Source organism: Caretta caretta, chromosome 9 (genome assembly GCF_965140235.1).
Source record: "Caretta caretta isolate rCarCar2 chromosome 9, rCarCar1.hap1, whole genome shotgun sequence".
Taxonomy (NCBI): Eukaryota; Metazoa; Chordata; order Testudines; family Cheloniidae; genus Caretta; species Caretta caretta.
The window spans coordinates 3,354,144-3,381,666 of NC_134214.1; the positions used below are offsets into that span (position 1 = coordinate 3,354,144).

At 50.0% G+C, this 27,523-nt stretch overlaps 1 protein-coding gene across 2 annotated transcripts in view; it reads right to left on the bottom strand.

Annotated features, from left to right (window-relative positions):
- CCDC50 (coiled-coil domain containing 50) overlaps positions 1-23,078 on the bottom strand; it is a 65,388-nt gene extending 42,310 nt beyond the window's left edge. The window contains exon 1 of one of the 2 annotated variants that reach the window (XM_048863526.2): positions 22,581-23,034. In XM_048863526.2, the coding sequence (XP_048719483.1) occupies positions 22,581-22,629 (49 nt within the window). In that variant the 5' untranslated portion in view covers positions 22,630-23,034. Of the gene's footprint in view, positions 1-22,580 lie in introns of both variants that reach the window. The other variant, XM_048863524.2, reaches the window with a different exon arrangement.
- Positions 23,079-27,523: the final 4,445 nt, after the last annotated feature.

The window sequence follows — 27,523 nt, forward strand, 5'->3', positions numbered from 1 at the left end:
GGGTGGCGAAGGAGGATACAGGAACAAGATTATAATTACTCAGGAAACACTGGTACCTCCTGCATGGTAGGGTGGGAGACCCCAGCCAGCCCACCCAGGAGAAAGGTTTTGAGGAGTCATCGTTTTGGCTTATACCGGAAGAAACCTGCCCCCATCACTAACTGCAGCAGGCCTTTTGCAAGGTTGGATTTTTTTAATATTCTCACCAGGGCCTGATCCAGCCCACACGAAACTCAATGACCAAACCCCCATTCACGTCAGTGACTCAGGATCAGGCCCCCCAAGCATTATACTAAACCGATCAGTGATACAGCAGAGCACAGAGACGTTCTCCGAGGAGTCCAGGTTATCGTTGCCCAGCACCCCAGTGCCGATCAGAATTGGTAACATTTTACATCCCCTTTGCAGTCTACGTGAGGAGCAGGGAGGAGTGAATTGGGCACCGCGTGTACTGACCCCAGTCCTAGGAAATCCAAGAGCCCCCACTCAGTTCCGAAGGAAAGCAACAGGAGTTGAGGATGCTGAACGCCAAATAGCCTGCGGCTCATCACGTGCACAAAACGGTCCCCCAAAAATGTCACATGGAGATGATTAAGCAGCATTTTGTGTCTTCAGTGGATTAGCTCTGTACGACTTGGTGCCCACTGCCTACCTTTAGGCTTTCATTTAACCTGTGAGTGCAGAATCAGGCCCTTCACAAAGAGAATCAGGGCACTTCTGTATGCACCCCAGTATATCTTACCCAGAGCACTAGGAACAGCTGCATGCCTGAAGGTTTGACAGCCACAGAGCTAATATCTCACTCAGTATTTGCACTCTTTGGGGCATTTACTTCCTCTGAATATGTTGTACTCTGGTGCATTTGCTTTCCTACATTAACTCGCTTTCTCTTCAGCATTTCCAAGTGACGTTGTGCCACGCAAGGGACATGCTGGACTTCCCCGACGGGCTGCGCTTCTCATTTCTGCTACATCCAAAAATAAATTCCTCACTCAAATTGCTGCTTTCTCTTCTAATCTGCAGGCCTGTCAGGCTCCAGTGCAACGCTTGGCAGCGCTCTGAAGAGACAGGGTCATGCATCTTGGATGCTTCGCCAGCATTTTTAAGCCCTCGCCCATGCAGCCTGGTGAAGGGGCTCACATGGCCACTCAGGAGAGAGATGCACAGACAGATGGAAAGGGGGATGGTAAAGAGTTCGCTGGATAACATGAAGTGTCAGCTCTCCCAACATGTCACCACTGGCTCAATCCTTAGAGGTAAAACTTAGAAAAAAATATAAGGAGGACAGGATTGAATGAACGAGAGAGCTCTCTATGCTCCTCTGGGAAAGATTATAGAGCTTCTTCACTGACTTCAGTAACGTCATTACAGATTATACAGACCCCGCTCTAGCGAGTATGGACAAGAGTTTTAGATGTGTGGATGTACACATAAGCCCATATGTTCGAGATATTATGCAAACAGAATTGGCAAGATTTAGACATACCCTGGAGTGAGGACCTAGCGTGAGGTCAGAGTCGAAGATGACACCCAGGTTCCGGGACAGAGTGACAGGCAGAATGGTGCTATTGTCTACATGGTTGGAGAAAGGACGTAGCAGGCAGGGCTTGGGGCAGAGGGAGAATTAGGAGCTCTGGTTCAGCCACTTCGAGCTTGAGCTGACGGCTAGACATTCACAAGGAAGAGGTGTCAGAGATACAAGCAAAGATTTTACTTTGGACAGAAGGAGACGGGTCTGGAGTAGAGGGGTTGTCATAAATATAAAGGGAAGGGTAAACCCCTTTGAAATCCCTCCTGGCCAGGGGAAAGCTCCTCTCACCTGTAAAGGGTTAAGAAGCTAAAGGTAACCTCGCTGGCACCTGACCAAAATGACCAATGAGGAGACAAGATACTTTCAAAAGCTGGGAGGAGGGAGAGAAACAAAGGGTCTGTGTCTGTCGGTATGCTGGTTCTTGCCAGGGACAGAACAGGAATGGAGTCTTAGAACTTTTAGTAAGTAATCTAGCTAGGTATGTGTTAGATTATGATTTCTTTAAATGGCTGAGAAAAGAATTGTGCTGAATAGAATAACTATTTCTGTCTGTGTATCTTTTTTGTAACTTAAGGTTTTGCCTAGAGGGGTTCTCTATGTTTTTGAATCTAATTACCCTGTAAGATATCTACCATCCTGATTTTACAGGGGGGATTTCTTTATTTCTATTTACTTCTATTTTTTATTAAAAGTCTTCTTGTAAAAAACTGAATGCTTTTTTCATTGTTCTCAGATCCAAGGGTTTGGGTCTGTGGTCACCTATGCAAATTGGTGAGGCTTTTTACCAAACCTTGTCCAGGAAGTGGGGTGCAAGGTTTTGGGAAGTATTTTGGGGGGAAAGACGCGTCCAAACAGCTCTTCCCCAGTAACCAGTATTAGTTTGGTGGTGGTAGCGGCCATTCCAAGGATAACGGGTGTAATATTTTATACCTTGGGGAAGTTTTGACCTAAGCTGGTAAAGATAAGCTTAGGAGGTTTTTCATGCAGGTCCCCACATCTGTACCCTAGAGTTCAGAGTGGGGGAGGAACCTTGACATGGTGGCACAGTGGTGAGATTAACCTGAAATCATTTGAGATCCAGTTGAGATTTTTTGAACTAGAAATACAGATTTTAAAAAGGAAATTTTTTTTCCTTTGGAAAGAAAGTCCAGAAAGCAGCTTTGAAACTGAAAGCAGCTTGGTTTCTCTCTGCTTTGTGGCCAAGCAGAGACAAAAGGGGATTATCTTGTGAATTGCAGGTTTTCTTTGCCTGGAGGCAGGGTACTTAACTCCTGCAGGGAAATTCACAGTCTTCCAACCCAGAGGTTTTTTTTTTCTTTTCTTCCTAAAAGTAAATAGGGGGGGTGTGCTCTACCCATTTGCCTGGAGACAAAAGTGGCAGGGTTTTTTTTAGGATTTTGATTTTTTTTTGTTTTGTTTTACAAGGAGCACAGATTTGAAAAGAAATTTTTTTTTTTCCTTTGGGCTGGGTAAGCAGGTTTCCAAGTAGTTGGAGGTTTTTTGCTTTAATTTGGGCCCAGAGCAGAGACAAGGGAATTGTCTTTTTCTGTAGGCTGACAATCACTATCAGAGAATAGGTATTCTATTCCAGCACAGCAAAATTTTACAGCCAAGTTTTGTTTGTTTATTTCTAAACCTCGGGTGTAAAGTTAGTAAAAACAGAGAGGTTAGAATGGCAAAATCCGCGGCTCGACTACAGCTCGAATTAGCCAAATTTCAGGCTGAGGAAAGACAAAGGGAACATGAAAGACAGATAGAACTCATGCAGCTGAAGAAGGAACAAGAAAGGGAGGCAGAACAACACCAAGAGGCTGCCCACAAGAGGGAAATGGAGGCAAGGAAGCATGTGGAGGAGGAGAGGGAAAAAGAGAGGAAGCATGTGGAGGAGGAGAAGGAAAAAGAGAGGAAGCATGTGGAGGAGATGGAGAGGATAAAGGCCCAGCAGAATATACCAACAAACCCTAGCAATCCTTCTCCAGGTACCACTTCCCATCCCAGAAAGTTCCCCACCTACAAGGCAGGTGATGATACTGAGGAACTGATGTCCCCAGCATCAAGGGAACAGTTCCAGACCGAACAGGAAGCAGATGAAAGCCTCCAGAGAGCTTGGACGGCGGCACGGAGCAACCCACCGCCTCTCAGCTCTTCTAATCGATCCAGGTTTGTTATAGAAAGAGGACTTTTATACAAGGAAACTCTTTCTGGTGGACACCAGGAAGACTGGCATCCTCAGAAACAGTTGGTAGTTCCAACTAAATACCAGGCCAAGCTCTTGAGCTTAGCCCACGATCACCCTAGTGGCCATGCTGGGGTGAACAGGACCAAAGACCGTTTGGGGGGATCATTCCACTGGGAGGGAATGGGCAAGGATGTTTCTACCTATGTCCAGTCTTGTGAGGTGTGCCAAAGAGTGGGAAAACCCCAAGACCAGGTCAAAGCCCCTCTCCAGCCACTCCCCATCATTGAAGTTCCATTTCAGCGAGTAGCTGTGGATATTCTGGGTCCTTTTCCGAAAAAGACACCCAGAGGAAAGCAGTACATACTGACTTTCATGGATTTTGCCACCCGATGGCCGGAAGCAGTAGCTCTAAGCAACACCAGGGCTAAAAGTGTGTGTCAGGCACTAGCAGACATTTTTGCCAGGGTAGGTTGGCCCTCCGACATCCTCACAGATGCAGGAACTATGAAAAACCTTTGGGAAGCTCATGGGGTAAATCACTTGGTTGCCACTCCTTACCACCATCAAACAAATGGCATGGTGGAGAAGTTTAATGGAACTTTGGGGGCCATGATACGTAAATTCGTAAATGAGCACTCCAATGATTGGGACCTAGTATTGCAGCAGTTGCTCTTTGCCTACAGAGCTGTACCACATCCCAGTTTAGGGTTTTCCCCATTTGAACTTGTATATGGCCGTGAGGTTAAGGGGCCATTGCAGTTGGTGAAGCAGCAATGGGAGGGATTTACACCTTCTCCAGGAACTAACATTCTGGACTTTGTAACCAACCTACAAAACACCCTCCGAACCTCTTTAGCCCTTGCTAGAGAAAACTTACAGGATGCTCAAAAAGAGCAAAAAGCCTGGTATGATAAACATGCCAGAGAGCGTTCCTTCAAAGTAGGAGACCAGGTCATGGTCTTAAAGGCGCTCCAGGCCCATAAAATGGAAGCATCGTGGGAAGGGCCATTCACGGTCCAGGAGCGCCTGGGAGCTGTTAATTATCTCATAGCATTCCCCACCTCCAACCGAAAGCCTAAGGTGTACCATATTAATTCTCTAAAGCCCTTTTATTCCAGAGAATTAAAGGTTTGTCAGTTTACAGCCCAGGGAGGAGACGACGCTGAGTGGCCTGAAGGTGTTTACTACGAAGGGAAATGTGCTGGTGGTGTGGAAGAGGTGAACCTCTCCATGACCCTTGGGCGTATGCAGCGACAGCAGATCCAGGAGCTGTGCACTAGCTACGCGCCAACGTTCTCAGCAACCCAGGACTGACTAAGCGGGCATACCACTCCATTGACACAGGTAATGCTCACCCAATTAGGGTCCAACCTTACCGGGTGTCTCCTCAAGCTAAAACTGCTATAGAACGGGAGATCCAGGATATGTTACAGATGGGTGTAATCCGCCCCTCTGAAAGTGCATGGGCATCTCCAGTGGTTCTAGTTCCCAAACCAGATGGGGAAATACGTTTTTGCGTGGACTACCGTAAGCTAAATGCTGTAACTCGCCCAGACAACTATCCAATGCCACGCACAGATGAACTATTAGAGAAACTGGGACGGGCCCAGTTCATCTCTACCTTGGACTTAACCAAGGGGTACTGGCAGGTACCGCTAGATGAATTTGCCAAGGAAAGGTCAGCCTTCATCACACATCTCGGGCTGTATGAATTTAATGTACTCCCTTTTGGGCTGCGAAATGCACCCGCCACTTTCCAAAGACTTGTAGATGGTCTCCTAGCGGGATTAGGAGAATATGCAGTCGCCTACCTTGACGATGTGGCCATATTTTCGGATTCCTGGGCAGACCACCTGGAACATCTACAAAAAGTCCTTGAGCGCATAAGGGAGGCAGGACTAACTGTTAAGGCTAAGAAGTGTCAAATAGGCCTAAACAGAGTGACTTACCTTGGACACCAGGTGGGTCAAGGAACTATCAGCCCCCTACAGGCCAAAGTGGATGCTATCCAAAAGTGGCCTGTCCCAAAGTCAAAGAAACAGGTTCAATCCTTCTTAGGCTTGGCTGGTTATTACAGACGATTTGTACCGCACTACAGCCAAATCGCTGCCCCACTGACAGACCTAACCAAAAAGAAACAGCCAAATGCTGTTCAGTGGACCGGAAAGTGTCAGAAGGCCTTTAACAAGCTTAAAGCGACACTCATGTCTGACCCTGTACTAAGGGCCCCAGACTTTGACAAACCGTTCCTAGTAACCACAGATGCATCCGAGCGTAGTGTGGGAGCAGTTTTAATGCAGAAAGGACCTGATCAAGAATTCCACCCTGTAGTGTTTCTCAGCAAATAACTGTCTGAGAGGGAAAGCAACTGGTCAGTCACTGAAAAAGAATGTTATGCCATTGTCTACGCTCTGGAAAAGCTACGCCCATATGTTTGGGGACGGCGTTTCCACCTGCGAACCGACCATGCTGCACTAAAGTGGTTTCACACCGTCAAAGAAACTAACAAAAAACTTCTTCGGTGGAGTTTAGCTCTCCAAGATTTTGATTTCGACATCCAACACATCTCAGGAGCTTCTAACAAAGTGGCTGATGCACTCTCCCGTGAAAGTTTCCCAGAATCAACTGGTTAAAATCGTCCTTGAGATGTGGAAAATATTGTTAGTCTTTATGTACTTGGTAGTATATTTAGAGATGCATGTGTCTTATTAACTCTGTTTTCCTAGAGCTCCAGGAAGAAATCCCAGCCAGTGTTTCACCCTAGCTGAGATTTGGGGGGCGTGTCATAAATATAAAGGGAAGGGTAAACCCCTTTGAAATCCCTCCTGGCCAGGGGAAAGCTCCTCTCACCTGTAAAGGGTTAAGAAGCTAAAGGTAACCTCGCTGGCACCTGACCAAAATGACCAATGAGGAGACAAGATACTTTCAAAAGCTGGGAGGAGGGAGAGAAACAAAGGGTCTGTGTCTGTCGGTATGCTGGTTCTTGCCAGGGACAGAACAGGAATGGAGTCTTAGAACTTTTAGTAAGTAATCTAGCTAGGTATGTGTTAGATTATGATTTCTTTAAATGGCTGAGAAAAGAATTGTGCTGAATAGAATAACTATTTCTGTCTGTGTATCTTTTTTGTAACTTAAGGTTTTGCCTAGAGGGGTTCTCTATGTTTTTGAATCTAATTACCCTGTAAGATATCTACCATCCTGATTTTACAGGGGGGATTTCTTTATTTCTATTTACTTCTATTTTTTATTAAAAGTCTTCTTGTAAAAAACTGAATGCTTTTTTCATTGTTCTCAGATCCAAGGGTTTGGGTCTGTGGTCACCTATGCAAATTGGTGAGGCTTTTTACCAAACCTTGTCCAGGAAGTGGGGTGCAAGGTTTTGGGAAGTATTTTGGGGGGAAAGACGCGTCCAAACAGCTCTTCCCCAGTAACCAGTATTAGTTTGGTGGTGGTAGCGGCCATTCCAAGGATAACGGGTGTAATATTTTATACCTTGGGGAAGTTTTGACCTAAGCTGGTAAAGATAAGCTTAGGAGGTTTTTCATGCAGGTCCCCACATCTGTACCCTAGAGTTCAGAGTGGGGGAGGAACCTTGACAGGGGTAGTTCTGGGAGTCGTCAGCACAGAGATGGTAGTTGAATGTGTGTTTGCAGATGAGATTACCCAGAGATAAGATGTAGCAAGAGAAGAGAAGGGGACCAAGGACAGAGCTCTAAGGAACCCGCACAGAAATCTGGAGAGGGGACGGGTAAGATCCCCAAAGGACATGCCGCAGGAGCAAAGGGAGAGGTAGGAGGAGAACCAGGAGAGGAAAGAGTCACAGAAGCTCAGACAAGATTACAAGAAGAAGAGCTCAGCTGGTGATGTTGAATGCAGCTGACAGGTCAAGGAGGATGAGCATGGAGTGCTGGTCCTGAGATGTGGCTGGGAAGATATCATTCGAGGCTTTGGCAAGAGTGGCTTCAGCTGAGTGCAAGGGGCAGCAGCCAGACTACAGAAGGTCTAGGATGGAACTGGAGGAGAGAAACTCCAGACAATGACTAAACAGCATGTCCAGTCAGCTTGGAGATAAAAGGAAGATGGGGCAATAGGTGGAGAGCAAGAGGGGTCAAGGGTGTGTGGGTTTTCTACGATGGGAGAGGCTATAGCATTATTGTATTGTGAGGAGAAAGAGCCACACTCTAGTGAAAGGTTAAGGGGAAAACTGAGGAGCATAGAAGAGAGGTTTCCATTCAAAGCGGTGGGAGAGGCTGCCGCAGAACCCGTGGAGCACTTTCTAGGAGTCACGCATGTCACATGTGGCCATCTCAGCCCATCTCTCTAGGAGCATTTCCGATGGGGACACGCTCTAGTGTCTCGTCCAGTCTAGCTGTGAAAGCAACATCCATCATGTCCTTTAGGAGTGGATTCTGCAGGAGACCACATCTCACTGTCAAGAAACTTCTTAATATTCAGACCAAATGCTTCTTTTCTTAATTGTCTCTCATTAACTCTTGTTCTGGCCTGTTGTAGCACACTGAGTAATTCCCATCTCTCAGTGGTGCTAATATGCTTCAAATATCTGTAGACTTATGTCCCCTTCCCCCTTAGTCATCACTTAGCTGAACTCCACATAATTATGTCTCAACAGTTTCTCATAAGTCAATCCGTCCCCCGAGAATATTAGTTTGGTTCAAAGAGGTTGCTTGGTGCAGGGGAAGAAGGAGATAAACATTGCACCCACGCACATGTGGGCTCCACACTTTACCACACACGGTTTTCGAAACAGCCTGTAAAACGGAAGTTAATGGAAAGTGACTCACTCCTACCACACTTTCAGCTTTATCCCACATAGTGGTGACCACAGGGAAAGCTGTCAGCAGTGCACAGACTAAATCTACCACCATCACCAGCTCAAGCCAAAAAAGTTCAAGTTAGACTATTTTATTTGGACGGCAAAGAGTTGTTGGGTTAATTGGTTGCACCGTGGGTTAGCACACAAATGAAATCATCATCAGGGCCCGATGCAAAGTTCACTGAGGTCAGTGGAACACTGCTGAGAGTCTTTGGATCAGGCTCCTTCAATACCTGCCTTCAGAGATCTCAAAGCTCATTACAAACACTAACTAGTTAATCCCCACAATACCATGTGAGGCACGGTGCATTTAAAAGGCAGATTTCAGAGGAACAGCCGTGTTAGTCTGTATTCGCAAAAAGAAAAGGAGTACTTGTGGCACCTTAGAGACTAACCAATTTATTTGAGCATGAGCTTTCGTGAGCTACAGCTCACTTCATCAGATGTATACCGTGGAAACTGCAGCAGACTTTATATACACACAGAGAATATGAAACAATACCTCCTCCCACCCCACTGTCCTGCTGGTAATAGCTTATCTAAAGTGATCAACAGGTGGGCCATTTCCAGCACAAATCCAGGTTTTCTCACCCTCCACCCCCCCACACAAATTCACTCTCCTGCTGGTGCTAGCCCATCCAAAGTGACAACTCTTTACATAATCAAGTCGGGCTATTTCCTGCATAGATCCAGGTTTTCTCACTTCCCCCCCACCCCCATACACACACAAACTCACTCTCCTGCTGGTAATAGCTCATCTAAACTGACCACTCTCCAAGTTTAAATCCAAGTTAAACCAGAACATCGGGGGGGGGGGAAACAAGAGGAAACAGGCTACCTTGCATAATGACTTAGCCACTCCCTGTCTCTATTTAAGCCTAAATTAATAGTATCCAATTTGCAAATGAATTCCAATTCAGCAGTTTCTCGCTGGAGTCTGGATTTGAAGTTTTTTTGTTGTAAGATAGCGACCTTCATGTCTGGACAGTGGGGTGGGAGGAGGTATTGTTTCATATTCTCTGTGTGTATATAAAGTTTGCTGCAGTTTCCACGGTATACATCTGATGAAGTGAGCTGTAGCTCACGAAAGCTCATGCTCAAATAAATTGGTTAGTCTCTAAGGTGCCACAAGTACTCCTTTTCTTTTTTAAAAGGCAGAGTAACTGATTCACAGAGAGATCCGTGAGGTCAGACAGTGCATCGGGGGCGCAGACACTGGGATCAGAATGTAAGTTATTACAACCATAATAGCCGTATCGGGGCCCCATTGTGCGAGGCACCACACAAACACATGGTGACTCTCTATTATGATCCAAACAGACACGCCAGATAAAAGGGATGACAGACATGGACCTGGCACAAAGAGTCTGCACGATCTATCCAAGGGCACACAGGGAGTCTCTGAACCCAAATCTCCTAGGTACTAGTTCAATGTTTTAAGCATAAGAGCCGCCTCCCTTCCCCCAGAGGCTTTCATGTTTTGAGCTTGAGCTAAATCTAGATGAGGAAGCAAGTAGGCTGGTGTGAAACTGACCAGCTGTCTGGCAAATGGATTGTCAAGTTCACGCGCTGGGGACTAGCGCTGTGGGGAAGATGCTGCGTGAAGCGGTTCATCGGAGCGTTGCTGGCCTGGGTGTGAGAGTCACGTGAGCCTTGCAGAGGATTTGACCTGGGCTAGAAACACCTTGTTCCTTATGCCAGATACTTTTCTCTGAACAAACAGGCTCAACTCAGAAGTCTCCGAGACAACAAGAGGCAAACCCTTGCAAAACAGGGCCATTTCCTCCTAAACTGAAAAGTATCACGGTCGCCCGCCTCCCTGCAGGCCCCATGGCCCTGCTTTTCCTGAAGTAGCCTATTACAGTCCAGGAGGAGAGGGGGCACCTGAGTCTTCCCTGCTCTCCTTTCAGGATCAGGGCAGGAGAGAGACTGCTTCCCTGAACCTGAGGCCTCACATACCTCATACTTAGGGCCCTTCGATTTGGTTATTATTTTATTTTATTTTTCCCAGGAATTTACCGTGTTTATTCCTGAAACAACAAAAATAGATGGAAATCAGTGGGAAAAAACTATTAATAATTTGTCTAGGAAAATATCTGGGTTATTTTGGTGGAGGGAAGGATGGGGGGGAAGTAATGATTAGATTAATGCTTTGATGAATGGAATTCAATGTGGTTTGCTGCAGAACTAAAACAGAATTCAAAAACACAACGCCACCTCTGAGTTTAAGAAAACAATATATCCCTAAATCACAAATGAAAACTTTTATTTGAATAAACAGTTTACTGTAGACTTAGAAGTATTAGGCTATAAATATTAACATTTGATACCTGGGCCACACCATTTGCAGCGCATACACTCAACTTCGTCCTTTTCTCCTGTTTTTATTATTTTAAATTTTTTTCTTCCCATTTTAGTATGTCAGATCTTTAAATCGTTATCTGCTAACAGGTCGAAATGTGTACGTGGTGGGCGGGAGATTCATCAGTAGCTTCAGAGGTGCACACCCTTTAGAGTTTGTGTGCATCCCTGTTTGTTTATTGTGTGTATCCTGAGTCTAGACTAATACCTAGCCTTACTCAACAGGCAGCTTTGCCTATACACACAGACTAATGTATTATCGTAATACAGCTCTCTCATGCAACGTATTGTATTTTCACAATAAAACAAGTTATTTTTATATATTTGAATGATACAAACGTAGGGTGAAAATTAGAAAAAAAACAAATAAAACGTTTTGTAAAACCTGGGATTTTTTGGGTAGAAATCAGTTTAAACTGAAAACGATGGGGCTTACCCCTATTATACCATGCAGAAGCAAAGGAATCAACTGGCTGCTGCCTGCAGAAAACATTGGAGCCAGGGGTGAGCGTACAGACAGCCCTCAGCCAAACACTGTTCTTCCTTGCGCAATGTCCCTGGCTAGCTACAGACAATCCGTAGCACTGTCAGATGTGAAAAGGGGGGATGGGAGAAGACACTCGAGCCTGTTTGCTCAGGGAAAAGTTTTTGGAGTAAGGAACCAGTTGTTTCTAGCCCAGACCAAACCCTCTACAAGGCTCATGCAAATCTCACACCCAGGCCAGCAACGCACATGAACGGCTTCACACGGCAACTTCCCCACAGCTCTAGTCACAGGCGTGATGAGTCCCAGCCAAGCCCCTACGGAATCTGTGCACTTCAGAAAACCAATTACTGTTCACCAGGGTCCGATGTGAAACAGTGCCCCGGATATGGAAGGCCCTATATAACCCAGAACATATCCCCCCGAGCCATCCAGTCCCCAAGCGCCGGCCTAGAGTGATTTCCAAGAAGAAGCCACGAAGCAGAAAACCACGACCCTGCACAGCGAACGCTAGAAGTCAGTCACCCGGACCCCAGCAGCAGGTGCTTTAGCAATGACCTTGCAGATCTTCAACCGCTTGAACAACTGCTGTCCTGATGACACTAAAACTGACAGGCCAAAGCCTGCTTGCTCTGGCTTCAGAGAGACCAAAGTGAAACCTTAATGAGCAAGGTGTTTGGGTTTCCATACTGAACCTCTGAGAAATCCTAAGGAGATTCCCCGCTCCCATACCAATAATCTAAAATTCTGAACCTATTTCCAGTCCTGAAAGACACCAAGTTGTTTTCCCTCTACCCCCATTTACCTGCAGACACACAACACAGGCCATAGGCCAGGGGTGGGCAAACTTTCTGGCATGAGGGCCACACTGGGTTTCTGAAATTGTATGGTGGGCCGGTTAGGGGAGGCTGTGCCTCCCCAAACAGCCAGGTGTGGTGTGGCCTGGCCCCCGCCCCCTAACCAACCCCCCACCCGCTTCTCACCCCTGATGGCCCCTCCCGGACTCCTGCCCACCCAACACCCCTTTTCCCTGTCCTCTAACGCCCCCCCCCCCCCCGACCCCTGCCCCATCCACACCTCCCTGTCCCCTGGCCGCCCCCAGAACCCTCGCCCCTGACTGCCCCCCTCCACCCCATCCAACCCCGCCTCTCACTCCTGACTGCCCTCCCAGCCCGGGACCCCTGCCCCATCCAACCACCCCTTCTCCCTGTCTCCTGACTGCCCCCGGAACCCCTGCCCCTGACTGCACCCCGCCGCCCCATCCAACTCCTCCTCTCCTTCCTGACTGCCCCCCCCGACACTGCCCCCATTCAACCCCCCTGTTCCCCGCCCGCTGACCGCCCTGACCCCATCCATGCCCCCGACCCCTGCTCATCCCCCAAACTCCCCTGCCTTCTATCCACCCTCCCCGCATCTCCCTTACCGCACTGCCTGGAGCACCAGTGGCCAGAGCACCGGGACAGCCAGCCACGCCGCCCGGCTGGAGCCAGCCACGCCGCCCGGCTGGAGCCAGCCACGCCGCCCGGCTGGAGCCAGCCACGCCGCCCGGCTGGAGCCAGCCACGCCGCCCGGCTGGAGCCAGCCACGCCGCCCGGCTGGAGCCAGCCACGCCGCCCGGCTGGAGCCAGCCACGCCGCCCGGCTGGAGCCAGCCACGCCGCCCGGCTGGAGCCAGCCACGCCGCCCGGCTGGAGCCAGCCACGCCGCCCGGCTGGAGCCAGCCACGCCGCCCGGCTGGAGCCAGCCACGCCGCCCGGCTGGAGCCAGCCACGCCGCCCGGCTGGAGCCAGCCACGCCGCCCGGCTGGAGCCAGCCACGCCGCCCGGCTGGAGCCAGCCACGCCGCCCGGCTGGAGCCAGCCACGCCGCCCGGCTGGAGCCAGCCACGCCGCCCGGCTGGAGCCAGCCACGCCGCCCGGCTGGAGCCAGCCACGCCGCCCGGCTGGAGCCAGCCACGCCGCCCGGCTGGAGCCAGCCACGCCGCCCGGCTGGAGCCAGCCACGCCGCCCGGCTGGAGCCAGCCACGCCGCCCGGCTGGAGCCAGCCACGCCGCCCGGCTGGAGCCAGCCACGCCGCCCGGCTGGAGCCAGCCACGCCGCCCGGCTGGAGCCAGCCACGCCGCCCGGCTGGAGCCAGCCACGCCGCCCGGCTGGAGCCAGCCACGCCGCCCGGCTGGAGCCAGCCACGCCGCCCGGCTGGAGCCAGCCACGCCGCCCGGCTGGAGCCAGCCACGCCGCCCGGCTGGAGCCAGCCACGCCGCCCGGCTGGAGCCAGCCACGCCGCCCGGCTGGAGCCAGCCACGCCGCCCGGCTGGAGCCAGCCACGCCGCCCGGCTGGAGCCAGCCACGCCGCCCGGCTGGAGCCAGCCACGCCGCCCGGCTGGAGCCAGCCACGCCGCCCGGCTGGAGCCAGCCACGCCGCCCGGCTGGAGCCAGCCACGCCGCCCGGCTGGAGCCAGCCACGCCGCCCGGCTGGAGCCAGCCACGCCGCCCGGCTGGAGCCAGCCACGCCGCCCGGCTGGAGCCAGCCACGCCGCCCGGCTGGAGCCAGCCACGCCGCCCGGCTGGAGCCAGCCACGCCGCCCGGCTGGAGCCAGCCACGCCGCCCGGCTGGAGCCAGCCACGCCGCCCGGCTGGAGCCAGCCACGCCGCCCGGCTGGAGCCAGCCACGCCGCCCGGCTGGAGCCAGCCACGCCGCCCGGCTGGAGCCAGCCACGCCGCCGCGCGGCACAGAGCACCGGGTCAGGAGCTCGCAGCCCCGCCACCCAGAGCATTGCGCGGCGGCACAGTGAGCTGAGGCTGCAGGGGAGCGGGGAGAGTGGGAGAGGGGCCGGGGCGAGCCTCCCAGGTCAGGAGCTCAGGGGCTGGGCAGGAGGGTCCCGCAGGCCGGATGTGGCCCACGGGCCGTTGTCTGAGCACCTCTGCCACAGACAGTCACTGAAAAGCCTGACATAAGCCAATAGCATCAGTAAATCTGGGCAGATTCCAAGAGAGACTGAGAAACACAGAACCTCTGCTCCGTGACCCGGCATCTGCCACCTTCAAAGTCAGCAGCTATGCGGATCTACTAGCGAGGGTCTCCGTGAAGGTCGGGGAAGCTGCAGCGGTCAGAGGGCAGGCGGTGGAGGGGGAGGAGAAAGGGGAAGACGGGGCTGATGCTCAGAACAAACTTCTATTCAATCATATAAAAGAGCTTTGCGCCGGGAGCCAGGCAGCCTGCCTGCACCGAGAAAACCCTGGCCAAGACAGAACATAGCCATACAAGCCCTTCCTGTTCCCCCACGGCAGCAGCTGTGCCTGCCAGGGACACGTGTGGAGAAGCCAGTCAAGCTGGCATCGGCACAAAGAGCAGCTTTTGAAACTACAGCTCAGTGTTTGTAAAAAAAAGTCAAATGAGAGTCTTCAATGAGAGCGGAATTTGTAATGCAGCCATTGTCATGGCCACCCGCCCTGAAGAGCCGCACTGAAACAGTCAGGCCTTGTCTACACTGGGGGCTTAGCGGCAGAGCACACATGTGCTACACTGCTACTAAATAGCACTTGACCCAGGACAGCTTAACCCAGTTCCAAATTAGGGGACACAGCTGGCGACAAGCCTGGGGCCCAGCAAGGGTGGTTTATGTCAGAGGGCAGGTACCTGTTGGAAACAGGAGGGGGAAACAAATGACCAGAGCTGGCACAGGGGATTGGAAGTAGGCTCCAGAGCTGTTCACCGGTTCAGATCCACTTGGCATCATAAGGCAGCGCATGAACATTTTAAATCAAGCAGGGAGGTTTTTTCAAAAGATCTGCTCTAGGCGTTATTCCGGGGCAGTTCTGTGGCCTGCGTTGTACAGGAGGTCAGACCAGAGGATCACAGTGGTGCCTTCTGGCCTTGGAATCTATGCTGCGTTCTCCTTGCTGCCTGGTCAGCGGCCTGGGTCTCTGTCCCAGACGGCAGGTGTCTGCGTCACAAAGCCAGTGGCACAACTCGCAGCCTGGCAGAGGCAGCAGCAACCAAATGGACCACAGGGACTCGACTATCCTGGAAAGAGAGGTGGCATCTTTGCAGCTCTGGGGGATCCCTGTGGGTCTGTCTACGCTGCAAAGTAAGCCAAGGGTTAGGGGAACTCGAGTTAGCAGACCCTGGGTTTGTTAGCCTAGGGCTTGAGCATCTACACTCATCTGCAACCCCAGGGCAGGAATTCCTGAACCCTGGGTCCCAGCATCTGCATTGCATTTGCTAAGTCCAACCACCCATATCCCAGACTTCCTAGCGCCCTCCCAAAATGTGGTCATTCTAGCCCTCTGTTCATGGTGCAACCACCTAGCTTGGCTGTCCAGAGGACAAACAAAGTCAGCCCATGCGATACTTTTGGCAGACTCCTAGAGCACAAATCCAACAAGGCAGCATCTACACTGCTTGAACCATAGATCCCAGACTGACTCAGGGTCAGACTCTCCATTCCTGTAGGGTCCTGGGTCCTTGGACCAATCCCTGACTTAACTGGATTTGTGTGTAGGCAGAAGGAGGGTTAAGCTTGAGCCTGAGCTCAAACCCAGGGCTTACACTACAATGTAGACGTGCCCTAAGAGATAACAGTTTGGATCCTGCCAGTGACACCCTGGCTCCAGCCCACCTGCGCCCCTTAGGATACACGTGTGTACTGCATCCATGAGTTGATATGAAGTGGCTAAAGCAGATTGAAACAAGGTGGGGAGCTGTGGAGAAGGGCTGGTTACTTAAGCCAGGGAAATGTGTTTTTCCCTACACACAATTCCCTTGCTTTAACCTCTGGTATTATGCTAGGGGATGGGGATCAGTCTGGCATGCAACTACTTGCATCACAAGTCAGTTTCATAAGTAACTGATTAGGAATAATTGTCTATCTCCAGCGTGCTTTTGTCCCAGAGGTTGTCAAAAAGGCCTCATGAAGTATGCATATGGATCTTTTCACTGCCACGGTGCAGCACCTCTGGGATGGAAACTGACAGCGGTCAAACAGCGCACAGTAACATTGCCCAGCAGCTCAGGGCTGGGAAGGAAAAAGACTGTTTCCTCTTAAAACAGCAAATATGAACCCAGGCAAGAAATAGCTCAAGACGAAACTTGGCCAGGCACCACATCTAACATGACTACTTTGGATAAATATTATTATGGTTTCTTTAGTGACCACAATGGTCAGAAACTGCACTTTGCATCTCGTCTAAAAGATGGCAACTCCAACAACAAAGTGGCTTCTAATACCGGGCTGAAGCACTGAGGCCTAGTCTACACTGGAAGAGGCTTGCCAGGATAGCTAGGTAGAGGCAGCTTCTACCGACAAAAGCATTCTGGTGTAGCCTATACCAGCTCCCCAAAAGAAATAAGTTATACCGCCACAAAAGTGATTTTGCTGGTATAGCTGCATTTAGGGCTGTTACGGCTTTTAATATCAATGAAAAAAAAAAATCAAACCCTGAACTGATATTACTACTGATTCACAGATTCTAAGACCAGAAGGGACCTCAGTCATAATCTAGTTCAGAGGTGGGCGAAATACGGGCTGCGGGACCGTCCTGCCAAGTCCTTGAGCTCCTGGCCGGGGAGGCTAGCCCCCAGCCCCTCCCCTGCTGTCCCCCCCTCCCCAACAGCCTCAGCTCGCCGTGCTGCCAGCGCTCTGGGCGGCGGGGCCGCAAGCTCCTGCCGGGCAGCACAGTGGCGTGGCTGGCTCTGGCCGGGAGGCGTTTATGCCAGTCCTTGTGCTCTGAGTGGCATGGTAAGGGGGAGGGGGGAGGCGCTTGGATAAGGGACAGGGAGTTCCAGGAGGCAGTCAGGGGACAGGGAACAGGGGCTGGTTGGATGGGGGGTGGGGTCCCGGGTGGCCTGTCAGGAGACAAGGAGCAGGGGGGGTTGGATGGGTCGGGGGCTCTGAGGGGGGCAGTCAGGAGGCGGGAAGTGGGACAGGGTGGGGGCTAGGCTGTTTGGGGAGGCACAGCCTTCCCTACCTGGCCCTCCATACAGTTTTGGAACCCCGATGTGGCCCTCGGGTCAAAAAGTTTGCCCACCCCTGACCTAGTCTGACCTCCTGCAGAGCAGAGGCCAGAGAGCACCCCCAAAGTTATTCCCAGAGCAAATCTTGTAGAAAAAACATCCAATCTTGATTTTAAAATTGCCAGTGATGGAGAATCCACCATGACCCTTGAACTGTTCTAGTGGTTAGTTACCATCGCTGTTCAAACCGTACACCTTGTATCCTACCTTCAACTTCAAGCCATTGGATCTTGTTATACCTCTGTCTGCTAGATCAAAGAACCTGTTACTAAATATTTGTTCCCCCATCTATGTACTGCTAGACACGAGGAGCTCAATCTATTTAGCTTAACAAAGAGAAGGTTAAGGGTGACTTGGTCGCAGTCTGTCGCTATAAGGCATGGTTTCTCATTTTTTAAATCAGTCTCATGGCTTTTCTCTGAACCCTCTCTGATTTAGAACATCCTTCTTGAATTGTGGGCACAAGAACTGGACACAGTATTCCAGCGACTCCTACTCAAGATTCCCCAGTTTACATATCCCAGGTTCACATTAGCCCTTTTGGCCACAACATCACACTGGGAACTCATGTTCAACTGATTACCCAGAACTCCCAAATCTTTTTCAGAAAGCATCACCCATCCTGTAAGCGTGGCCTACATTTTTTGTTCCCAAAAGCACACATTTACATTTAGCTGTGTTAAAATACATATTGTTTGCTTGCATCCAGCTTACCGAGCAATCCAGATCAGTCTATCAGTGACTTGTCCTCTTTGTTATTTGCCACTCATCCAATTTTTGTGTCATTTGCAAACTTTATCAGTGCTGATTTTGTTTTCCTTCAGGTCACTGATGAATGCCATGAACAGATCCTTGCGGGACCCCAGTAGAAACACACCCACTCGATGATAATTCCCCATTTACAATTGTATTTTGAGAGAACTTTTCATTCATTTAGTGTGTGCCAAATTAGTTTTATCAATCAAAATGTTGTGGGGTACCAAGTCAAAATGCCTTGCAGAAGTCTAAGTATATTTCACCAATGCTATAACCTTCATCAACCAAATTTGTGGTCTCATTTAAAAAAAAAGTAGACCCTGTCAAACTTGCTTCCTATTTTCCATAAACCCATGTTGATTGGTATTAATTATATTACCCTCCTTTAATTCTGCCCTATGTAAGCCACTCCCTTATCTTGCCCAGGATCAATGTCAGACAGACAAGCCTCTAATTACCCAGATCATCCCATTTACTCTTTTTAAGTGTCGGCAAAAGTGACCTGGCTTTAGTAAGAAGTCATCTGCAGATTTGAATAACCAGCACCACTTCCTGCAGCATCTAGCTAGATTATCCATCCGAGGACAGAATCAGCTTAACATTTTTTAGCTTAGAAGAGATTTTATATGACCGCAGCACTAAAACAGTGACGATACCCTTATTCTTCCAAGCAGTACCAGGGCATCTTATTGTCACAATGACTAGACCCTCAGAGATAGTTCTCATCTGGGGGAGAGTTAAGAAATAAAGAAACCAAAGCAAACAGAGTAGCAAAATGGTCTTCCAAACCGTTAATGAATCACCACACTGACCTGTGTCCAAAATAAACAGAGTGGACATTTCTCCAAAAGGACGGACAGTGATTTTCTGCCTCTGGAACAAATATTTCCCTGGTTATGGAAGCTGTTCTGTTTCTTCCCTTTGTCTGGTATCATAAGCAGATGCTAGAAACAGCGAGGTCAGTAATGAAGCAATCTATTCTAAACAGAGCGCAACTGGGGTTCAGCGCTTTCCATCAGAATAAAACCTGATGAATTATGTTCCCAGTAAATTAAAGGTATTTGACTGAGACTTTAACACGGCTGTTACTCTGAAACCTGTGTTCTGTAGTCTGTATTCGCAAATAGAAAAGGAGGACTTGTGGCACCTTAGAGACTAACCAATTTATTTGAGCATAAGCTTTCGTGAGCTACAGCTCACTTCATCGGATGCATACTGTGGAAAGTGTAGAAGATCTTTTTATACACACAAAGCATGAAAAAATTGGTGGATCTGTGCTGGAAATGGCCCACCTTGATTATCATACACATTGTAAAGAGAGTGATCACTTTAGATAAGCTATTACCAGCAGGAGAGTGGGGTGGGGGGAGGTATTTTTTGCATCCGATGAAGTGAGCTGTAGCTCACAAAAGCTTATGCTCATATAAATTGGTTAGTCTCTAAGGTGCCACAAGTACTCCTTTTCTTTTTACAGAACACAAAGGCTCCACCTACCCTGCACATTTTAGCCATGTTGTAACACTCCATAATCAAATTGTTATTTGGCACTAAGGGTGAAATATTGGCTCTACTGAAATCAGTGGGAGTTTTGCCATTAACTTAAGTGGGCCAAGATTTCACCCTGAATGCTACCATTCTCTATTGGCAATAAACAGAAGCTTTAACACAAAATTCTTAGGGTTTGGCCTGTTTCCCCTCCATCTACTCAAGTTTTTAAGACTAAACTGGATCTTCAAGTGTATGCTTGCTATTTTGTATTAACTATGAAACAAATACTATTGGCTACAGACTTGGAAACATGTCTAAGATGTTTTGAATGGATGTAGACAGTAATTACAACATTCACCACTTTCAGTAACACTGGTGTAAATCCAGAGTAACTCCTTCGACTGGTGACGTTACTAAAGATTTGCTCTGTTGTAAGCAGGAACAATATCTTCCCCGTAAACAGTACTTTTCATCTGAAGACCTCAGAGCATTTTTAATAATGCCCAACAGCACCCTTTTGAAGTAGGCAGGTATTGTTATCCCTGCTTTCCAGCTGGAGAAACTGAGTCACTGACTGTCTGAGCTGGGCACTGAACCCAGAGCTCCCAGTTCCCAGGCCTTTGCTAAAGTTACTAGATCACACTCACTCTGAGTAAGAGTTAAACTAATTTTCAACAAAAAAACAAAAAATGTGGTTGTTTTGCTTCTAGAACAATGCAAACCCAAGAAAGCCCTGAGAGGTAAAATCCCAGCTACACTGCAGTCTAGTTAAAAGGAAAGGAGTACTTGTGGCACCTTAGAGACTAACAAATTTATTTGAGCATTAGCTTTCGTGAGCTAACCGCTGCAGCTGGGCACAGATAAGATCTGTGATGCTAGAGGACTGGGTTACCACATGGCTAGTCCAGACACAGGCAAAAACACATTTGGCCTTGCAGCAGGGGCAGGACTGACCCACGTCTTTGAACCGTGACACACGGGGCACCCTTAAAACGTGGTTAAATCTCACAGCATGCATGGGACCACAGCGTGTTTTAACTAGATCCTGGGCACCATTCATTTGACAACGTGCTTTGCCCCAAAAGAGGAAGAATTAACCTCTTCGCCCTCCACAGTTCTGCCTTTCCCCTGTTCCCAAGGCTGGGCCCTTAACTTGCTGGGGGCAAGGGCTGTGAAGAGCAGATTTGCATATCAATAGCATGAACGGGCTCCCAGCTACTGCATAGCCAGGCTTATTGTCTGCCATGCTTACGGGTGTGCTGAAGCCCCCCGCTGCCCTCTCTCCACACACCCCCCTTCCACAGGGACACTAATTAATCCGGGGCCGCTCCGGAGAAGCGCGGCTGGTCCGGTCTGCGGCCAGGCGCACGTTCAGGCCAGCGGAATTGGAAGTGACCCGCAGATCCCGAGGAAGCTGAAAGCAGCGCCTGGTTTGCCTCTGCCGAGTCCCATCCCCGTTTTAGGGCCGGTAAAAACAAACAAACAAACAAAAAACATCCGACCTAAGTTTAAACCAACACAGGTAAAAAGGGCTCTGAACAAAAAGCCGGATCTCCCCACGGGCTCCCTCCATCTCTGGAGCGTCCGATCTTCACCAGCTTGTGACCCCCCCCCCCCAGTCCTGGTAGCCCAAAGGGGTTCCGCAAAGCCACATCGGATCCCACGGACGGGGGGAGCTGGGGCTGGGTTTCTGTTCGCCAGCCACAGGCACCCTGAACCAAACCGGGGGGAGGCGTTCATGGCCAGCCGCCCCCCCGGATCGGCGCCGGGAGGCTGGGCGAAGTGGTTTCCATCACAGGCGGGGTGTGCAGCTTGGTTCAGGGGCCGCCAGCACAAGAAGGGGGGGAGTCACATTTCACAACAGCACAAGACACACACTGACCCACACACACACTCTCTCTCCCCATTCATCCCTGGCCGCTCCTCTTTTCGCCCGCAGAAATAGTCACACCCCCCCCCCCGAAATGTGTGTGTAGTTTGTGTACACACACACACACACACCCCCCGAAATGTGTGTGTAGTTTGTGTACACACACACACACACCCCCGAAATGTGTGTGTAGTTTGTGTACACACACACACACACACCCCCCGAAATGTGTGTGTAGTTTGTGTACACACACACACACACCCCCCCCCGAAATGTGTGTGTAGTTTGTGTACACACACACACACCCCCCCCCGAAATGTGTGTGTAGTTTGTGTACACACACACACACACCCCCGAAATGTGTGTGTAGTTTGTGTACACACACACCCCCCCCCGAAATGTGTGTGTAGTTTGTGTACACACACACCCCCCCCCCCGAAATGTGTGTGTAGTTTGTGTACACACACACCCCCCCCCCCCGAAATGTGTGTGTAGTTTGTGTACACACACACACCCCCCCCCCGAAATGTGTGTGTAGTTTGTGTACACACACACACCCCCCCCCGAAATGTGTGTGTAGTTTGTGTACACACACACACACACCCCGAAATGTGTGTGTAGTTTGTGTACACACACACACACACCCCCCGAAATGTGTGTGTAGTTTGTGTACACACACACACACACCCCCCGAAATGTGTGTGTAGTTTGTGTACACACACACACACACCCCCCGAAATGTGTGTGTAGTTTGTGTACACACACACACACACACCCCGAAATGTGTGTGTAGTTTGTGTACACACACACACACACCCCCCGAAATGTGTGTGTAGTTTGTGTGTACACACACCCCCCCCCCGAAATGTGTGTGTAGTTTGTGTACACACACACACAGAAACTCCACCACTTCCCAGGGACGTCCGAGCCCCGCACAGCGGGTGGGGTGGGGGGGGATCAAACCTGCGGCTGACCCCTGGCTCGCTCCCCGAGGCGGGGAGAACCCCCCACCCCGCCTGCCGGCTCGGCTCGGCTCGGCTCGGCTCGGGGGGGGGGGGCGGCCTTACCTTCCTTGACGCCCGGCAGCTTGGACTGGTCGATGCCGATCTCAGCCATGTTGGGAGCTCTCCCCTCCTCCGGCTCCGGCTCCGGCTCCGGCGGCGGCGGGGCCCGGGAGCGGGGCCCGGGAGCGGGGCGCTCCGCCCGGCGCGGGGAGCGGCAGGCCGCGGGGATCGATCCCGCGCAGCTCTGGCTGGGGCTGCCGCGCTCGGCCCCGGCGGGAGGGGTGGGGGAGGGGGGAGGGGAGGCAAAGCACAGCCGCGCAGCTCCCCCTCCCCCTCCTCCAGCCCAACCGCCCCAACCGCCGCGGGGCGATTAACACCCCCCCTCCGGCCCGCGCTCCCCCGTAACCGGAGCCGGGAGCCGGACACGGAGCGTTCTGTACGGAGAGAGAAACGGGACAGAAAGCAGCGCGGCGCGGCAGGTTCCCTTCGCCCGTCCGAGTTATACCCCCCAGGAGAGCAGCACGCGGCTCCCTCCGCGGCCCGCTTGCCCGGCGGCGCAGACCAGGACTGTGGGGGGGAGCCTGGATATTTGATCCTATACATGAGCCTTTGGGTAGAGAGGGGGCTGGAAATGACACCCCCACGGTCACGTCTGGTTTGCAATCGGCCGGCACCAGAATGGGCTGGATTTCTGGGTTTGCAGCTTTAGATTAGTTTTCTTATTTTTTTATTATTATTATTATTATTATTTTGAACAAAGCTGGGAGGAAAGACGGGAGGGGCAAGCGACCAGAAAGGTCAACCGGAGACATAAGGAACACAAGCGGCAACAAAGCTCTGATGTGGATCCAAACGCTGCCACCATTTCATAGAATCACAGGAGATGAGGGCTGGAAGAGACCTCAGGAGGTCATCTAGTCCAGCCCCCTTCCCAAAGCAGGACCAACCCCAGTCTGAGTGTGTTTTTGTCCCCATCCTGTCTAAATGTAATGTAGTTAATTCAGAACCACAGCACAACTAGAAAATTGAAGGGTTTTTTTTTTTTTTTGCATTTGTACAGCCACTAATGCAAAGAGCTTGAAGTTTATATTTAAGCTTGGATTTTTATCAGTAAACGTGGGTTTGTCATCAGTTTCACCGTACACACACACACACAAACTGATGACAAAACATTTCCATTGATTAGAATCAAAATGTACAGATAGGCAAAGGAAGCAAAATGCTACTTGAGAACTTATTAGAGTCAAAATCCAGTGACTTAGACTTTTGAAATAATGCTTGTTACAAATGGACTAGTGAATGAATGGTAAAACCAGGTGTGATTTGTTAGGTTAAGGATAGTTATATATACCTTGTATATTTTGACATCCTGATGTTGTCAATTTGCTTTTACCAGTTTATAAAGCTTTAACTTTTTGAATCTCAGCATCTATTGTCATTAAATAACTGTCTGACATAATTTTGCATAATTGCATAATGTTCCACAACTGGATACCTGCAAACATGGTGCTTAGGTTGTTGCTATTGTTATGAGCTTGTTATGGGGTGAGTTAAAACCCCATTGAGACTGAAAGGTGTGAACTCAGCCTTCAGTTAACATAACTGTGAGCATAAGCTCCCACCTAAAACAAAGGGTGTGTGAACCCAGAGGCCACTCAAGACAATCTGCCATCCTAGACAATACTTCAGTGTACCGCCCCGCCCCCCCCGACACACCCACCATTCAAATTGGGCCTGGCCGCCCATCTATGATGACAGAGAAGCAGCTGGGCCAAATTTAAGTAAGTGGCAATGTGATCCGGTTCACTGAGGTGCCACGCCACCCCGGTTTGGCTCAACCGCTCATCTGCCATGACAGACAGAGAACTAGGCCAAAGTTGAGTGAATGGAATTGTCACCTGGAGCACTGGGTCACAATGCCATTCAAATCTGTGGCCCAAACCAGCTGCCGTGAAATCTATGGCCCTAGGCAGCTTCCTAGCTTGCATATAGCTAGTGCAGCCTCTCTGCGAACCCATCCAGGAGCATTTACCTACGCGCTGGTTTGGGTGTGTGTGTGTGGGAGGAGAGATCCCACAAGGACTCAGGGCTTGTCTACACTTAAAAGGCAGCGATGGTGCAGCTGTCGTGCTTCAGTGAAGACACTACCTACGCTGACGGGGGAGCTTCTGTTGCCGTTGGTAATCCCCTGCCCCGAGAGGCAGCAGCCTTGTTGGCGGGAGAAGCCTTAGTCATTTCCACGCTGGGAGGTAGGTCGGTATAACTGTGTCGCTCAGGGGCATGGATTTTCCACACACCCGAATGACGGCGTTATACCGACATGAATTGCTAGCGCAGACCAAGCCTAAGATCAGACCAGACAAGACCAGAGGGAGAGGGAGAGGCAAGACAACCAAGCCGGAGCCTGTAAGCACAGTGTGACCCTCGAAGAAGCTAGAGAGAGAGCTTTGGGGTGTGATGGTAGCTAAAGAAGCTTGAGGGCTATAAGCTAAGAAACTGCTCTTGTTGTTCTTGGTTCCTTCTGTGTTCAGAGAAGCAGAATTCAGTCCGTTCCTTGTCAATAGCAAGATTGCACCAAAGAGCACACCAGACTCCATCAGTTCCTGCAGCCAACTGGAACACCCGCAGGCCCTGAACTTTGACCAGCTGCTCATGTCAAAAAGGACAGCACTGTTTTAAGTCCACAGTTCTGCCACTTGTTCCATGGAGACACTCTCCTGCCATAGTCTTCACTGATTTCCTAGGGCCACATGAGGCCAAGGGGCCAGCCAGTTGCTGGATTAGGGCCCAAAATACCAATATCAAACCATCAAACATGAAAGAATCAAAAGCTAACTTAACTGTTGTCAGCAGCTGCCATATTGGTGCCACTGGGCCCTGAAGTGACTTAGGCCTGTTACAAGAGTGCTCTGTGCCTGTATATATGTAAATAAGTAATCGATAAAGTGCCGGTAGATGGAGCTCAAAGATATGTAGCATAGTTCTGGGGTGGGCAGAACCCATATAATTTATGCACTGGGCCTAGCTTCCTTGGTGCACTCTTTACATCCACTCCCAACAGCCTGGATCCCACAAGTCTTGCTGTAGCAAGGATATAATATCTGCGGAGACCCCCAGAGACCCGATATGGTGACACAAGGCACTGCAAAAGACAGCGGGAAATAATATGCTCTCAGGCTGCATCCGGCAGGCAAAACAAAGCATTTCCTTTGCAACTGCTCCATCAGTGTCCTCCTTCTTTGCGCTGGATGCTGAAATATATATTTAGATAAGACCTCTGAGAAAGGAAAAGGGAACTAATCATCTGGAATGCGCAGGAAATCTAAGAGATAATGAAGAGAACATGACCTCAGAGGGCCTCCAGGTGGGGATGAATTGAATAGTACCAAGGAAACAGGTTGATGTTCAGAGTTTGCTACAGACTGCCAGCAGCATTGTAATAACAACTTATGGCTCTGTCGTGCTTTTCGTCCTGCAGGATCCCAAAGCGCCTTACAAGCGAAATAGTGGAAGCGCTGGTCCCCTGTTCAGTATTAGGGTTTGTCTTCGTGTACAGCACTACTGCAGTCCTCTAGCCAAGACGCTCCTGAGCTGATGGGAGAGCTTCTCCCGCCAGCGTAGTTAATCCACCTCCCTGAGAGGCAGGAGCTGTGTCGATGGACGTAGTCCTCCTGCCAGCATAGCCCTGTCTACACGGGAGGTTAGGTTAGGTCGGTATAAGTACATCGCTCAGGAGTGTGGAAAATCCAGACCCCTGAGCGACATAGTTCTACCCGTATGTCCGTAGTGTAGACCTGGCCTTGGTTGCTTCTGGGTGGAGCGCTGCAGTTACTCCCCGGAGGGATGGAAACAAATGGTTACAATACAAAATGAAATCATAAAAAATGTGAACTATGGCCCACACTTATCAGCAGCAACCTTTCCTATCTTATAAGGCAGATCTCCCACCCTCCCGCCGAGTTCAGTCTGTTACAGAGCTGGCTGGATTCCCAGGAATCAGGATCTGTCTTTCACAAAACACCCGCAGAACAAGATGTCACCTCAGTGAATGGGTGCAGAGAGTCTTTCTCCACCCTGTGATGTACTGAACCCATCTTTTGTCTTCATCCACTGGCAGGGAGATCCCCGTCTCCTGTAATGCTCCTTTTTACCTCCAAGTGGTTTTGATTGTTTGCAACTGTTTTTGACAGTTTTCCATTGACTGTTCTGGGATGGGGCAAGACAATTGAACCTTGCATTACATCACCGGCTGACCAGGGAGGGGTGACAACTCCCTCCCACTTGGATGGCTCATCATGAGACAGATGCATCCCTGGTGACTTACTCCAAGGCCATAAGGCATAATTTGTGACTATTGAAAACATTACCCGCACACTTATCTCACAATGATTATGAGTATTGATAAGTTACAAGCTTTCAGTAGAGGCCTCACATACTACCCTTTGCAGATAAATATATGAACGTGGTATATTAGGGGTATTGAGTTTGCCCGGTCTCAAACAGAACTTGCTTGTAAAGAACAATGAACCCTTTGCCCATCAGCACCAATGGGCCTCTGTGTCACAGATGGATGTTAGCCGCATCATTTAATGCACCTAGAAGGCACTTAGGCCCAGCAGAAGTTAGGAGCCTAAATATCCTTCAGGATCTGGACTTTAGATGTCACAGTATTGGAACCTGTAGAGAACAGAATTTTGTGATAGTAGGTGGTGGAGAGGGGTCCACAGTTTGCACCCAGACTGTTGCAAACACTGCCTGGTTCTGGACAAAATTTTAATAAACTGTAGATACATTTAAAGAAAGTTCAACGGGGCTGAAATCAGTGCACTGGACACCAGGCAATGGGGTCAATTCAATTTATGGAGGGGCTCTCACCATATTCCAGCCTGAATAATTATTCAACCCTCTTAAAATCCCACTGGTATTTTCAGCTGAGAAAGTTATTTTCACTTCTCCTCCTAGACCCATCTCCCACTGCGCAGTATGGCTGGCAGATATGTTCCCCC